Below are 16,908 nucleotides of genomic sequence, written 5' to 3'. Positions count from 1 at the left end.
GGATATTGGGAGATGTGAGATTAAAAAAAGCAAATTGGGTAAATATGGGGAATATAGAGATTACAAAAGATGTAGTTTTAGGGCTTTTGAAGAATATAAAGGTGGATAAGTCTCCGGGACCAGACGGGATCTTCCCCAGGACATTGAGAGAAGTGAAGGAGGAAATAGCAGAGGCTCTGGCGGTAATTTTCCAAATGTCATTAGATATGGGGATAGTGCCGGAGGATTGGCGCATTGCGCATGTGGTTCCGTTATTTAAAAAGGGTTCAAGGAGGAAGCCTGGCAACTATTGGCCTGTAAGTTTGACTTACCTGTGGTAGGTAAATTAATGGAGAAAATTCTTAGAGATAGTACTTATAAACATCTGGATAGACAGGGTCTGATCAGGAGCACTCAACATGGATTTGTGGGAGGAAGGTCATGTTTGACCAATCTGATTGAATTTTTTGAAGAGGTGACTAGGAATGTGGATGAGGGTAGCGCAGTGGATGTTGTCTATATGGACTTCAGTAAGGCCTTCGATAAGGTACCACATGGAAGGTTAGTTATCAAGGTGCAGTCTTTAGGTATAAATTTTGAGATAGTCAAATGGATTGAACATTGGCTGAAAGGGAGAGGCCAGAGAGTGGTAGTGGATAATTGTCTGTCAGGTTGGAGGCCGGTGACCAGTGGTGTGCCTCAAGGATCTGTATTGGGCCCATTGTTGTTCGTTATATACATTAATGATCTAGATGATGGGGTGGTGAATTGGATTAGTAAATATGCAGACGATACTAAGATAGGTGGAATAGTGGATAATGAAGAAGGTTTTCAAGGATTGCAGAGGGATTTGGGCTGCTTAGAAAAGTGGGCTGAAAAATGGCAGATGGAATTTAATGCTGATAAGTGTGAGGTGCTTCATTTTGGTAAGAAGAATCAGAATAGGACATACGTGGTAAATGGGAGAGCATTGATGAATACAGAAGAGCAGAAAGATTTAGGAGTGACGGTACATCGTTCCCTGAAGGTAGAAACTCACGTGAATAGGGTGGTGAAGAAGGCTTTTAGTATGCTGGTCTTTATCAATCATTGCATGGAATAAAGGAGTTGGGAGGTGATGTTGAGATTGTATAAGACGTTGGTGCGGCCTAATTTGGAGTTCTATGTGCAGTTCTGGTCGCCTAATTATAGAAAGGATATAAACAGAGTGGAGAGAGTGCAGAGAAGGTTTACCAGAATGTTACCTGGGTTTAAGCATCTAGAGTATAGGGAGAGATTGGACAGATTAGGTCTTTATTCTTTGGAGCGTAGAAGGTTGAGAGGGGATTTGATAGAAGTATTTAAGATTATGAAAGGGATAGACAGAGTGGATGTGGAAAGACTATTTCCGTTAAGAGGAGGAAAGAATAAAACAAGAGGACATGAGTTAAGAATCAAGGGGCAGAGGTTTAGAGGTAACATGAGGGGGAACTTCTTTACTCAGAGAGTGGTAGCCGTGTGGAATGAGCTTCCGGGAGAAATAGTGGCGGCGGAGTCAATTGTATTATTTAAGAAAAGGATGGACATGGATGAGAAGAAGATGGAGGGTTATGGGCATTGTGCAGGGAGGTGGGACTAGAAAGGGGTGTTTGGTTCGGTGCGGACTAGAAGGGCCTAATGGCCTGTTTCCGTGCTGTAATTGTTATGTTATGACATGGGTGGGAGGCCAGAAGAGAAAAAAGCTAAGATGATAGGGGAGGGGGTCGCTCTCTGAAATGGAGAGGAGCTGGAGGGATAGGGAAAGTGAGAGAGATGGTGAGGGACCCAATGGAAACTGGACAGCGTCTAGACAGAATATTAGGTGCTGGATTAATTGTCAAGAATGTCTGGTATGAATAAAGTAAAACATAAAATGATTAAGATATTCAAAAAAGTTTGATTGTTCCCTTAACAATGCTGTTCATAGTGATCAAATCCCTAAATACAAAGGCCTATAGAGACTGTATAATGCACTAATAATCAATATGCTCATTCAGTAGTACGGCAATGACCATTTCAGTTACACATGTGGCAGTAGATTCTGAATGTTGTAGTTTCTCAAGAACAAAATGGATTATTCAGGACAGTTCTTGGTTTAGGGTTGAGGAGAGAAGGACTGGTAGGCTGAGGAAATGGAAGGTTTAGCAAATATGATCAGGACTTGCACATAGGCTTGGGGATGGCACCCTACAAAAGGGCAAAAGGCAAGTTTCTGACACAATGGTGCATCAGTCAAGCAACAGCGTGGCACTGCAAGAGTATCAGACAAGGAAATGTCTGGCTGAATATCTGGAGTAACATAAAGTGACCTGAAAATGTTCATTTTTTAAAATATATTTTCTTTTTAAATTTAGAGATACAGCAGAGTGACAGGTCCTCCTGGACCACGTTACTCAATTACACACGTGATAAATGAACCCACTAACCCTTTATGTCTTGGAATGTGGGAGTATACTAAAGCACCCAGAGCAAATCCTCACAATAACAGGGAGAGCATACAAACTCCTTACAGACAAAAGTGGATTTGAACCTGGGTTACTGGTGCAGTAATAATGTTGAATAATTATCATGCCTAACTCCATTCGAAAGTTAATTTTCAATCATGTAGCATATAGACAATCATATAGACAAATAGTATATGTTCAGTTTTCTAGCCCAATTTCGACTTGCTTTACAGAAACGCTGCTGTTCATAAACTACAAGTGAAAGGGAGATTATAGGTTGAGATACAGCAAGGTTCATAATAGAAGGCACAAAAGACCCGTACTTCTGTACAAGAAATAAAAGAATCATCAACAAACATTTATTCTAACAAGACACAAATATACTTGCCAGCGAAAGCAAACTGCCGCATCCACAAGGATTAACAAATTATATTATTTTCAATTTCTGTTTCAAAACTTTGTATGGCAATTTTTGAGGATAAAGATGGATCTTTTTTAATAAAAGAGTACATTAAGAACACAGGAAATAGGAACAGGAGTTAAATGCAGACTCTCTGATTGTAACGCAAATACACAAAAGAGCTGGAGAAACTCAGCAGGTCACACAGCATCTATAGGAAGCAACGTTTAATCAACGCTACGTTCCCAAGCCCTTTGCCAAAGTAGGAGAAAAAAAAAATCAGGTAGGCACCTGTATAAAAAGGTGGGGGGAGGAGAGGAGGAAAGGGGTGGGGGAAAGAGAACAGACCAACAGGCAAGAGGTCACAGAAGGATATAGGAGGTAGGGAAGGAGAGAAAAAATCTGAGAAATAATAGGGGGAGTTGGAAGGGAAAGGGGTGAGAAAGGGGTCAGAATGCTTGAGAGATTGCAGAAGTGGAGCAGTGAGCTTGGGAGCATCTGGCCCTTCAAGCCTGCTCCACCATTCAATAAAATCATGACTAATCTGATTTAATAGGCTTTTCCGCATCATCACAAATTCCCCAAATATGCTAAAATCTACCTGTATGTTAAATATATTTAATGAGGCAGCCTCTACTGCTTCCTTGGGTAGATAATTCAAGAATTACTATAGTCTGGGAGTAGCAGTTCCTCCTCATCTTTGTCTTAAATCCAATCCCCTTAATCTTGAGGATGTGTCCTATGTTAATATATTTAAGAAATAAATATTTGGAAACAACATAAGATGCATCAAGAACTTATGAATTCAGGAGAGTGGATTAGAAGTTCACTAAAGGACAGACCACTCTGGGTTCTTAATTAAGGATGTGACTTCTTCTTTGGCTTGGCTTCGCGGACGAAGATTTATGGAGGGGTAATGTCCACATCAGCTGCAGGCTCGTTTGTGGCTGACAAGTCCGATGCGGGACAGGCAGACACGGTTACAGCGGTTGCAGGGGAAAATTGGTTGGTTGGGGTTGGGTGTTGGGTTTTTCCTCTTTTGTCAGTGAGGTGGGCTCTGCGGTCTTCTTCAAAGGAAGTTGCCGCCCGCCGAACTGTGAGGCGCCAAGATGCACGGTTTGAGGCGATATCAGCCCACTGGCGATGGACAATGTGGCAGGCACCAAGAGATTTCTTTAGGCAGTCCTTGTACCTCTTCTTTGGTGCACCTCTGTCTCGGTGTCCAGTGGAGAGCTCGCCATATAACACGATCTTGATGCTCGGTTTGAGGCGATATCAGCCCACTGGCGATGGACAATGTGGCAGGCACCAAGAAATTTCTTTAGGCAGTCCTTGTACCTCTTCTTTCGTGCACCTCTGTCACGGTGGCCAGTGGAGAGCTCGCCATATAACACGATCTTGGGAAGGCGATGGTCCTCCATTCTGGAGACGTGACCTACCCAGCGCAGTTGGGTACACTGACTAAAACAACCCTTTCCTCCTCAAGACCATATTCAACTTGTTTCTTTAAATATTTTGTTAAAATAAAATGACAGAGCAGTAGTTTGTACTGGATTAATCAAGTCAAACAATCAACTTATTTCTGAGTAAAGGTATGATTTAATAAAAAGCTTTTATGCTTTCCCTTATCTGTGAACCTTCTTGTTTCTAATTGCTTTCTAAATCTTTGGGGTCTGGCAAAAATGTATTCTCTCAATTATCTGTTTAAATTAAAAGTTATCAATGTGTTACTTTCTTTGTTTACAACAGAAATCCATGACAAAAGTCTTAAACCAAATATCCTGCAATAAGCGATGGTGATGTTTTTAATAATAGTTTCAGTCCTTTGAGTAATAACTGAAATTTTGGCACTCTGACATCCATTTTAGAGCCTTATTTTTAAAAAGAAAGCTTGTGTGAATACATTTCATTGTTATTTGAACCAAAATGTATCTTTCATGAACAGAACACAAAAGCACAGCAGGTCACAGTATCCAAAGGAAGGAGAAGGCAGTCAACTTTTTAGGCCAGAGGAATTAATCAGAAATGTTGAAAAAAAATCAGGTGGACCCCAGAACAAAAAGATGTGGTGCTCCCGAAGTAGCCTCCTCTACATCGGAGAGAATGGACCCAGAATGGGAGATAGTATTGATGAACATCTTCGTTCTGTCTGCTGCAACAATACCTCTGTGATGGCAACAGTACTACATATTAATTAATGCAACAATAAACAAAATGAAATGTATGAATATGACAAGCAAGATGCAAAAGGACTTTGCATGGTTTTCTTTTACAAAAGATTTTACTGTGAATCAAGTCTATTTATGGAAAAAAACAGTAAGAATACCCAGTGATTAACCTGACTAATTCCCCATATTGTTGTCACACATACAGTATCTGTTTATGGCCTTGAGTATCCACAAATTGGAGGAACAATACCTTAAATTCTCTTCTGCAGTCTCCAATTTCTGTGAACCTCCTCCCCCAGTCTCTCACTTTCCTTCATCCCCTTGTGTCCAGCTCCCTACCCCATTCCTTTCCTTCTCCTATCAGGATAGCTATCCTTTGTCATTCTCTGCCTCTCTCCCTAATACCTCAGTTTCTTTCACTTCTACCTTCCAACCAGTAACCACCTTCAGGTGCCTAACCTTTTATCTGGGATTCTGAAAACCAGCAACCTCCAAAAACTTTTCTCGGTAGATGACAAAGATGGATCTGCTCAAAGATGGAGTTTGGGGCCAAACATGACCTGACGCGATTTTCGTTCAACTTCTGTGTATTCCATCGTGTTCCACGTTGTTAATTAGTGGTATTGTTACTTTACAAGTACCCTACCTGTCGAGCATGACCCTTGCTCAACTCATGTTGAAATATCCCATGTTGTTCTGCTATTTTATCAGTGCCTCCAAATCGCCGAATACTGACGTCCGTCCAACATCATGGAGCTTTCAGTCGGCCTGGGAGTGGTGGCTAAATGACTGTCCACTACCCATAATCCCCTTGCAGCTGAAACCGCTGTACCACCACAGAGGAACCAAGAAGGGAGCCGTTCCCCTGGTGCTGTGGTGGGTAAGAGAGAGATAGCAGTGTGACTCGGGCAGGTGAGGAGGGGGGAGAGATGGCAGTGCAACTTGGGCGGGCCAAAATCAAAATGATTCTGAAATCCAGAAGATTCCGAACAACAGCCTTTTACACGTTAGCCTGTGCTCCTTTCTTCGTCACCCCTCCATCTATTTAGGCATCTTCCTGATTTTCAACATTCCTGATTGTAGAGCTCGTCGAAAGAATCAAAGACTTGTTGATCCAAACCAAGGCTTTTATTAGCAAAAGACAGGAGCTCTTCACAGGTGGCCGACCATTCCGGAATGATCCGACCTGGCTAGGGACACAACCCTTTAAGGCCCAGACAGTAGGCGTGGCTAAGCTCTCAGCCAATCGCTGTAAGCACAGTCTAGATACTGTAACTATATACACTATATACATTGGTGATAGATCTGTACTATCACACCTATAAAGGGCTCAGGCCCAAAAGATCAACTCTCATTTTGCTTCTCATGGATGCTGTGTGACCTGCTGTGTTTCTTCCCAGGTTTTCTTGTTTATGTCGTTCTTGAACAGTCGTGAAAAGTGACAATCTGAAGCAATGTTCTGAGATAAATTCTGTGAACCACTACACCCGACAATAATCTTTATTATCAAAACAATATTTTACTTACAAATAGATCCATCCTCCAAGAAATGTAAAAAGCTAACAGCAGCTTGTTCATTTGATGTAGACATAAAATGATTATTTCTTAGGAGAGTGACAGGAATTAAATATTTTTTTCTTATTCATACATTATCAAACCATTCTTCACTGCTGAACCAGTAACATTAATTTAGCTTGTGTTATTAATATTGAGAGGTCCCCTTTTGTGTATCAACTTAACAAAACAATACTTACCTTTAGAGAAATTACCAAGATTGCAAAACAAATAAATTATACTGAATGATTCAGCCAAAATTAAAGAGTATGAAATCTTACCTAGTGTTCCACAGGGTTTGTTCTTATAGATGCAAATATCATACCTGCAGAAGAATAACAGGGTCAATAGAGATTCACTTCAATAAAAGGCAGCGATTCTGAAAATCTGTGGTACAGTTTTTCCAGCATTAGTATTGTGCACCCACAAGAATTCTCCACATTTCATCCTAATTAATGATTTTGGAGTACACGGAATTTAAAATAGTGACAGAAAAAAGGAAAATGAAGTCCAGCAACCACTGAAACCTTGGTGATGTTTTTGAAGGGCCTTTACAAAGGAGATGGTTCGAGTAAAATATCTCTATTATCTTAAGTGGTTCTAGCCTGGACTTCCTGATCAGTTCCACATTTAACAAGCTGAGAGTCAATAAGTTTGTACAGCAAACCAAAAATGGGCTGAGACTCAGAATAAGTCACACTGAATTTGTGGAAATTCTCAACCTGGAAATGTGGTCTTTGATGGTAAAAGATATTTTGAGGCACACAGAATTAGTTTTCCTGGTTAAGAGATACCCATAGAAGGACCCATGGGACACAGATTATAAATTTCAATGTTTCCATCTCATTGTTACCCTAAACTTCCCAAAACTGCGTCTTCAACCATCAAGAAAGTCAATGGTATCAGGTGCAGGTCACCAATACCTTCTGATGGATCCTCTCCAAGTTGCAAATTATCCTGACCTGGAAATCGATCTTCATTAATAACCATATAACCATTTACAGAGCGGAAACAGGTCATGTCGGCCTTTCGAGTCCGCACCAGTTCACCAGAACAACTCCACTAGCTCAAACCTCCTGCTCACTGCCAATAACCCTCCAACCCCCTCACCTCCATGTACACATCCAACCTTCTCTTAAATGACAGAAGGGACCCTGAAGCAACTATCTCATTCAGAAGTTCATTCCATTCTGCCATCACTAGCTGAGTGAAAAAGCCACCTGTAATATTTCTCCTAAAGTGTTGCCCCCTTACCCTCAACTCATGGCCCCTTGTTCCAACCTCCCCTGCCCTCCGGGGAAAGAGTCTGTTTATGTCTAGACTATCTATTCCTTTAATAATTTTAAATACCTCTATCAAGCCCCCTCTCAGTTGTCTATGTTCCAATGAATAAAGTCCCAGTCTCCTTAATCTCTCCCTGTAATCCAGATGCTGCAAGCCAGGCAACATCCTTGTAAACTTTCTCTGCACCCTTTCCACCTTATCTATATCCTTTCTATAATGTGGAGACCAGAACTGAGCACAGCACTCCAAACCTGGCCTCACCAATGCCTTAAACAGCTGCAGCATCACCTCCCAGCTCCTATACTCTATACTATGATTTATGAAGGCCAACATACTATATGCCTTCTTAAGCAACATGTCCAAATGGGAATCCACCTTCAGTGAACTCTGTATCATAACCCCTTTGTTCCTCTGCGTGCCTCAATGCCCTCCCCTTAATTGTATATGTCCTATTCTGGTTAATTTTACCGAAATGCAATACCTCACACTTGTCTACATTGAATTCCATCTGCCATCTTTCAGCCCACTCTTCCAAACAAACCAAATCCTTCTGTAATCCAAGAAAATCTACCTCACTATCCACCACTCCCCCTATTTTCATATCATCCACATATTTGCTTATCCAGTTAACCACACCCTCCTCTAAATCATTAATACAAATGATAAACAACAAGGGACCCAGCACCGATCCCTGAGGCACCCCATTTGTCACAGGCTTCCAACCTGACATAGTTGTTCACCATGACTTTCTGCCATCTCCCAGCTAGCTCTGAACCCATGTCACAATCTCTCTACTAATTCTTATGACTAAACCTACCTTATTAACCTTCCGTGCAGAATCTTATCAAAAGCCTTACTAAAATCCAAATAGATCACATCGACCCGCTCTACCTTCATCCACCTTTTTTGTCACTTCCTCTAAAAACTCAACAAGGTTCGTCAAACATTGAAGGAAATCAATCCCTGCCTATCCAGATATGAGTATATACCATCTCTAAAAATACCCTCCATAACCTTCCCCACCACCAAAGTCAAACTTACTGGCCGATAATTACTTGGCCTATACCTACTGCCTTTTTTGAACAATGGAACAACATTTGCAATCATCCAATCCTGTGGTACCACCCCCTCCTCCAGTGATCTTTGAAAAATCACTGTCAGTGCCCCTGCTATTTGTTCCCTGACCTCCCTTAAAGTCCTGGGAAAAATCCCATCAGGACCAGAAGACTTATCCACCTTAATTGACCCAAGAAGCTCCAAAACTCTCGCTTTTCTAATCCATATCCTTTCCACAACTAAGGCCTTTGCCTCTCTCATATAGCCCAATGTCCTTCTCCCTCGTGAATATGGACGAGAAAAAATTGTTCAATATTTCTCCCATCTCATACGGTTCCTGACACAGTTCACTGGTCCCATCATCCAGTGGACCTATTCTATCCTTAACCCTCCTTTTACTGTTCACATATCTGTAAAATCCCTTAGGATTCACCTTTGCCTTATTAGCTATGGACTCCTCATACCTTTTTTTTGCCTTTCGAATTCCCCTCTTAAGGTTCTTCCTGCAATCTCAGTAATGACCATACATCTCCTCAATCCCTTGTTTTTTATATTTGGTATAGGCCTCCCTCTTGTCCTGAGCCAACTTCTTAATTTCACCAGAAAATCTTTCACCAGAAAGCAATGTAATTGGGTCTTATTTATTTTTCTTCTCATTTACATTTATAGGTATCCCACGATGTATTTATAAGAGTGATAACAATACAATTGAATTTATTAAGAAAAATTGAATTTTAAAATGTCCATTTGGCTGCTTTGAAGAACAATAATGCAAAAATAGCATACATTGGATTAGTATAAGCATTCCCACAACTCAATGGATCAGATCCAAACTTTCCAATCTTGTTGGTTGTGAACGGTGATGGACAATTAAACAAATTAGAACATTTTAGAGTCCAGCAAGCGAGTCCGAAAGACCAGGCTGAATGCAAGTTCAGCCAAAAGCGTTGACAAATGTGCATTGGTTTTGTTATGCGATCCCCGGAAACATAGAAGCCGGTTGTCAGCTAATTTGTTTCACTCCACACAATATCAAGAAACAGCTGAGAGCAGCAGACACAGCAATGATGACTGAGCCAGACAAAATCCTGGCTATAGTATTGAAGACACGCACTTCAGAACTAGACGCTATCGGGTCCAGGCACGCATGAAGTCAAACTGTTCCAGTGCAGTTACAGCACTGGCATCTACCCAACAGCATGGAAAATTGCCCAGGCATGTCCAGTCGACAAAAAGTACGACAAATCCAATCCAATTAAAAATGAGCAGCTTGTGTCCCTCAACACAGTCCCATCAGTGCCTCATCCTTCACCTCTTCTCAGTCCATATATCACCCACTCACATTTCCCCTTCCTTTTAATCCTATCCACCTTCCCCCTCCTTTCTGAAGCAGGGCTTTGCCCTAAAACATCAATTGTGCATTTCCCTCCTGGATGCTGTCTGATCCGTTGAGTTTCTCCAGCAGTTTGTTTTTTGATCTACAAACAAAGATGAATTCCAGAAGTAAGATGAGAGTCGTTGCCCATACATTAATGTTGTTCATCATTAAGTGTGGCTTCAAAGTGCTTTGGTAAAATAGATAATCAACAGAAATCAAGAAGGTAACACTTCACTGCTTGGAGTCATGTGGTAAAATATTTGTAGCTGCTGGAAGCCAATCCTCTCAGTCCCAGGGCATTGCTGCAGGAGTCTCGATGGGTAATGTATTATGAATAATGACCATCTTAAGTCACTTCATAATGGCCTTCTTTCCATCTAACTGGTCGGAAATAGAGATGTTTGCTGATCACTGAACAAAGTTTAATTCTGTTTGCAACCTCATCAAATGACGTAGGTACGCCTGCATGCAAGTAATATTTGTGCCAAACAAATGGAAGGTAACAATCATCTGGAATGAAAGAATACATCCACTTATCCTCACCTTTGAAGCATTAGCATCAACATCTTGGTGGTGTAGGGGGATGGAATGGATGGGGGAGAACCAGAGATCAGAATATTAACTGGCCAATTGGACCAGCCACATATAGATATATATATATATATATATATATATATATAGATAGATAGATATATATATATATATATATATATATATAGATAGATAGATATATATAGATAGATATATATATAGATATATATAGATAGATAGATATATATATAGATAGATAGATAGATAGATAGATATATTGTACCCTCAAATGCAGAGCAGAGACTTTGTAATCTTGTGGTACTTCAAAGCATTCCTATCCAGATGTTGAAACTGTGATAGAAATACACTCCCACTTGTTTGGCTGAATGCAGCTCCAGCAAAATTTAAGAAAGACTATCCAGATCAAGACAATGAACTTGATTGGGATCTTAACATCCATAACCATCGTGGCAACAGTGTGCACTATGTACAAAATGTATTGCAGTACAAAATGTATTGCAGATACTTGATTTGGCCACCAGGATTAACTGATCCATGGCCTCTATCATCATGGGGGGTGGTGGGGTGGGGGGGAGAAGGACAATAGGCACAAGGGAATACCATCCACTGGTTCTCCCCTTACCTTAAAGAACAGTGGTGGTACAGTAGAACAAGAGCAATTAGGAATTGGATAGCAACTTATAGCCTTGCCAGCAACACCCACATCCTACAAAAGGAATGAAAACAAAATATTTCAAATCACTAAAATTTACTTTTAAAAATGCACTGAATTATTTAATACCTCTATTGGTACATACCAGCCAGTTATTTTGCAGATCAGATAAAATTTTGATATAAATTTTTTGTAAATGTGCCTGTGTATGCATGCAATTTCAACAGGGTGATACTGTCACCATTTACTGGCTACATCATAGTATGGACAGTTTGACTCTCGTGCCAGCACAAATGATTGTAGCAAAACAAATGCATGTAGCTTTTGGTATCATACATTTTTAAATTCCCCAATTTCCATTGGTTCAACCAATTCTTTTGTGGATTCTGTTGATATTATTTGTGCAAGTGCCAAAGAGCTTACACTGGAAAGAGAAATCTCAGGAATGTTCCTGAAAAAAAAACTTGCCTGGAATTTCTGTGGGGACTCTCTAAACGACCTGCTATATTTCAGCAAAAGATCAGTAGCAACTCCAAGCAAAAGCCGCCCATTCAAGACAGTTCTGGAACTTTTCAGTTTACCTTTCATCAGTTATGGCAAGATAGAGTTGCTGATTGGACCAGCCACGAATACTAATTATAGATTTAGCAATGTCCTGTTGTATCTTACACAATCACTTTGGAATTAACTACAAACAAGATGATCACATTTTAATTTATCTACTTATGTGTAGCTCAGTGAATATATGAATGAAAGAAAAATTAGGTAAAAGAAGGTAGTGATGAATCACTGAATTGAAGCAGCAATGGACAGATCAATTTATGAAAAAAGTTAAAAATATACTCTAAGACACTGTGTTAAAATTTAAAAAAGATTAGTTGTTCCATTAAGAATTTACTGCTGCAAATGATCAATGGTTATCTTTGCATTGAGTGAAGTTTGGAAAAAATTTATTCTGGGTCTGGCTTTGGAGAACCATGATCAGCAGTTGAGGAGGTGGTTAAGAAGGGAAGCAGAGGCTGCTACATTGAAGGAGGTAACGTGATCCTTGTAAGGGTTAAAATGCAAGTTGCTAGCAAATTCTGCAAGCAGCCAGTAGATGTTGACATATTTCTCCTAGTAACATTTTTGCTTCAAGGTTATAGCTAGATTTCCTGTGTTTGAGATACACGTTTAGTTTGAATCTTTGATTTATGAAAATGCAGATATTAGAAGAATACCGACAACTTTTTTTGAATGCTTAATCATAGTTTTAGTTCTAACAAAGTTAACGGTTTATAATAATGTAGTAACTGATATGTTTAATAAACCATGGAAAACCCAATTCAACTTTAGTACAGATTTGTGTGAACGAGTCATAGACAATGACATTCTAATATCTGCAAGAAATTATAAAGGAAAATAGTCGCTACAATCCTCATTCATTGCCTCTGAAGAAACGTTCCTTACCTCCATTTTCCTCCTTTCTATTTTTGCATGATAGTGTCAAATCTTTGCTAGCCTTTGAACATCGTACCAAAGAAAACTTTTTAAACTGTATTTTGGTTCGTGTGACAATCATGAATAAAAGTCTATATACTGTATCCAGATCCAGGCAGGTGTTTCTGAACCATCCATGGACCAGAGAGAATATACTGAGCATAAAGCTTAGGCTGTAAGGGGTGCAGATCTTATGACAGACAAGGTTGAGGGGGAGATGGAAATCCTAGAAGTCTTATTGACAATTGATTGACCAGATGCATGGTGACACTCTCTTGCAGTCACATACATTTCTGCACTCCCAGTACATTGAAATCTGAAAAAAACCGTTTCACCATTCTTATTTCTTCAAAATAAATAAGAGCACATGGTTTGCGAGCTACATGAATAAGGTCAGTGCAGAAAACCAATTCTGGTCCATACGTGAAGCTAACGTTACTCAGAAAATAATCTTAGATGAGCTTTCCCAAAATTTAGTCCACAGATAGGTTAATTGAATGCCTTTCCTTCGCTCCGAATAGCATGACATTTCTGGAAGTAAATCAATATGAATAATGATTCAATCGTATTTTATAGTAGGCTTATTATATAAACAACAGAGCAGGATATAAGAAATGATCAACAGAATGCGACTTGGAAATACTCAATAACCACAGAGTTGGATACAAACAGTAACTGCAGAGTAGGATTCAAAGAAAATATACAGAGCAGACTGGGACCTTCCTCACTCATTAAACTTATTCTGAATATCTAATCAACAAGACAAAAAAAAACTATGACCTCTTATTTACAGAACTGAAGGAAGCCATAAAAAGTGAAGTATGAAAACTTTTGGCATTGAAAATTGATCAATGGAGATCAATTTTTTAATGCTATTCCCTGCTCAACTTGCTTGTGGCCGATTCCCAGGGATCAGAGCCAGTGCTGAAGAAGGTAAAAAGTATATACTTTGTTTCCAAAGTGGATTTATTACAAGGTTTCCTGATAGCTAAAGCAGTCTTTTAGGACACCAATAGCAAAAATATTTAAGAGTGTGTTGGCATTGCAAAAATATTTAAGAGTGTGTTGGCATTGCCAATGTAGTATTGGGGTGAAGGGAGTTTCAATCTCAGCATTTTATGCAACATCTCAAGTTAAAATGGATTGAGAGCTTCCTTGAAGGAATCTGAAACAGGAGGCCATACCAGGGAACATTTTTAAAATTTTTTCACACTATGAACCATATTAATCAAAATTCACAAACATTTCCCTCTTGAATATACACAGTGTCATTTTCTCCCTTTTTTCCCTTCCCTCCCTCCTTCCCACCCCCCTCCAAACCCATTCAACATATACAATACAATAAACCCATTAAACAATGTCATCACACAATGAAAATAAACAAGAAAATTGTATCATCTACTTTTACACACTGGACCAGGTCATTTTGTCTTCTTCTCATTCTATCATTTTAGGGGGTGGAGGTCCGAGGTCAGCCCTCTCTATTGTGTTCCATGTATGGCTCCCAAATTTGTTCAAATAATGTGACTATTTTAAAAATTGTTAATTTGTCCAATGGAACACATTTATTCATTTCCAAGTACCATTGCTGTATTCTCAGGCTCTCTTCTGATTTCCAAGTTGACATTATACATTTTTTTGCTACAGCTAAGGCCATCATAATAAATCTTTTTTGCGCTTCATCCAGTTTGAGGCCTAATTCTTTACTTTCTATATTACTTAGAAGAAAGATCTCTGGATTTTTTGGTATGTTGCTTTTTGTGATTTTATTTAATACCTGATTTAGATCTTCCCAAAACGTTTTCACTTTCTCACATGCACAATTGCATGTACTATTGTTCCCGTTTCCTTCTTACAGCAAAAACATCCATCTGATAATGTTGGATCCCATTTATTTAACTTTTGGGGCGTGATATATAGCCTATGTTACCAATTATATTGTATCATGCATAACCTTGTATTTATTATATTTCTCATAGTTCCTGAGCATAACTTTTCCCATATTTCATTTTTTATCTTTATGTTTAGATCTTTTTCCCCACTTTTGTTTGGGTTTATAGCTTATTTCATCGTTCTCTTTCTCTTGCAGGTTAATGTACATGTTTGTTATAAAACTTTTTTATTAACATTGTTTCTGTAATCATATATTCAAAGCTGCTTCCTTCTGGTAATCTCAGTCTGCTTCCCAATTTGTCCTTTAAGTAGGTTTTCAGTTATACCAGGGAACATTTCAAATGAATATTATCTATTTGAAATTTTGATTTTACTTAAACAATCATTGGAAATTTCAGTATTGAGAGAAAAACAAAATCAAGTATTTAGCGATTTGTGGGAACCCAAAGGGCAGCCCACACAATCACAGATCAACAGGTTTAAAAAGACAAAACCTACTGTAGATGTGGATAAGAAAGTTATAAAGGTAAAAATATTGACTTGCCCAAGTTACATAATTCAAGTTATTTTCCAGTATTTGAATTACCCAGATTGTGACAATTCATTCTTGAATGGTTTCCTGATTTTAATTAGATTTATAATTTGTGGGATCTTCACAAGCTCATTTTTAAATGAAAGATGGTATTAAAACATTTACAATTCTGTCATTACTATTTCGACAACCCAGGTATTGATCTGGCACTGTCTGTAAATAATTTGTATGTCCTCCCTGTGACCTACGTGGGTTTCCTCTGGGTGTTCTGGCTCTTCCCCACCTCCCCTCCCACCATCCTTCAAAACCTACAGGGTTTGTAGGCTAATTGGTATATTTGGACAGCATGGGCATGAGGGCCAGAAGGGCCTGTTAGTGTGTTGTATTTTTAAAATTTAAATCACTAAATGCTTAAAAGGAAATCTGCTGATGCTGAGGTATAGTGAAGTGCACAAAAGGGCAGAGTTCTCCGCTTCTTTCTCTTCTACCCTTCCACCTGTATTCACCTATTACCTCACACTAGTTAACCTCCGCTCCTCCACATTCCCCTCCTCTCCCCTCCCCTCCCCACCTTTTTGTTCAGGCATCTGCCTGATTTTTGACACTTTTGATGAAAGGCTCAGGCCCAAATTTTCAACTGCCTTTTACTTCCCATGGATGCTGTGTGAGCAGAGTTTCTCCCGTATTTTGAATTATATTTCACACCTTGTGGACCTCTATGAAGTACTTTATGTACCTGGATCCTGCCACAGCATTCGGCTATAAATGTTTTGTCAACATGTAAATTCAATTAAACATCTCATAATTCTAAAACATAGATTTTGATAAAGCTTTTGTATGGTCCTGTCCCTTTGCAAATATAGAGCTAAAGCTTGAAGGTAGGGAATTCATTTGGGATTTTGATTGCACCGTACTGGTCCATGCATGGAGTCACGAATCGGCCTGCAAAATAGCCAATAAACGTAGCAACCGCATGGACCTGCGGGTGACACCTGCCATTGTCCCAGATGAACTCTACACAGTACAAACGGGAATACTGGCCAACCCGAGGTCAGCGCTCCAATGACACATCTCACCTCAGACAGGAAGGCACAATTCACCTCCAGCTGGCACTGGCTAACTTTCTGGGGATGCAGCTCTACCATACCACGGCTTATCACCATAAGGCCAACGGGATGGTGAAGCGCATCACAAGGTGGCCCAGCTCAAGAGTCCCAACTGGGTGCACGAACTACCTTTGGTCCTGCTGGGAATCCACACTGCACCGAAGGACAACATCAATGCCTTGGCAGTGGAGATAGGAAATTCCTCATCCTCTATAAATGTCCGGAAGACCCTACGGCAAACCTCGAGAACCTACAGAGGAAGCAGGGTTCTTTGGACCCACAGCAGCACCACTGCATGGCCACCCCAAGTATAATGTTCCAACTTGCTGGTACGTGTTCGTGAGGAGGAGTGCACACAGACCAACAATTCAACGACCCTATGAGGGGACCTACAAGGTCATTAGAGACAATGG

General features: G+C 39.8%; 1 protein-coding gene across 2 annotated transcripts in view; it reads right to left on the bottom strand.

Annotated features, from left to right (window-relative positions):
• The window catches only part of LOC138758974 (A disintegrin and metalloproteinase with thrombospondin motifs 6-like), a 197,027-nt gene that overhangs the window by 84,581 nt on the left and 95,538 nt on the right, over nt 1-16,908 (bottom strand). For both annotated transcript variants that reach the window (XM_069928667.1, XM_069928668.1), the window contains exon 8: nt 6,845-6,888. In XM_069928667.1, coding sequence (XP_069784768.1) covers nt 6,845-6,888 — 44 coding nt within the window. The remainder of the gene's footprint in view (nt 1-6,844; nt 6,889-16,908) is intronic.

The sequence above is a fragment of the Narcine bancroftii genome, chromosome 3 (assembly GCF_036971445.1).
Source record: "Narcine bancroftii isolate sNarBan1 chromosome 3, sNarBan1.hap1, whole genome shotgun sequence".
NCBI lineage: Eukaryota > Metazoa > Chordata > Chondrichthyes > Torpediniformes > Narcinidae > Narcine > Narcine bancroftii.
This window is presented reverse-complemented; position numbering and strand designations above follow the sequence as displayed.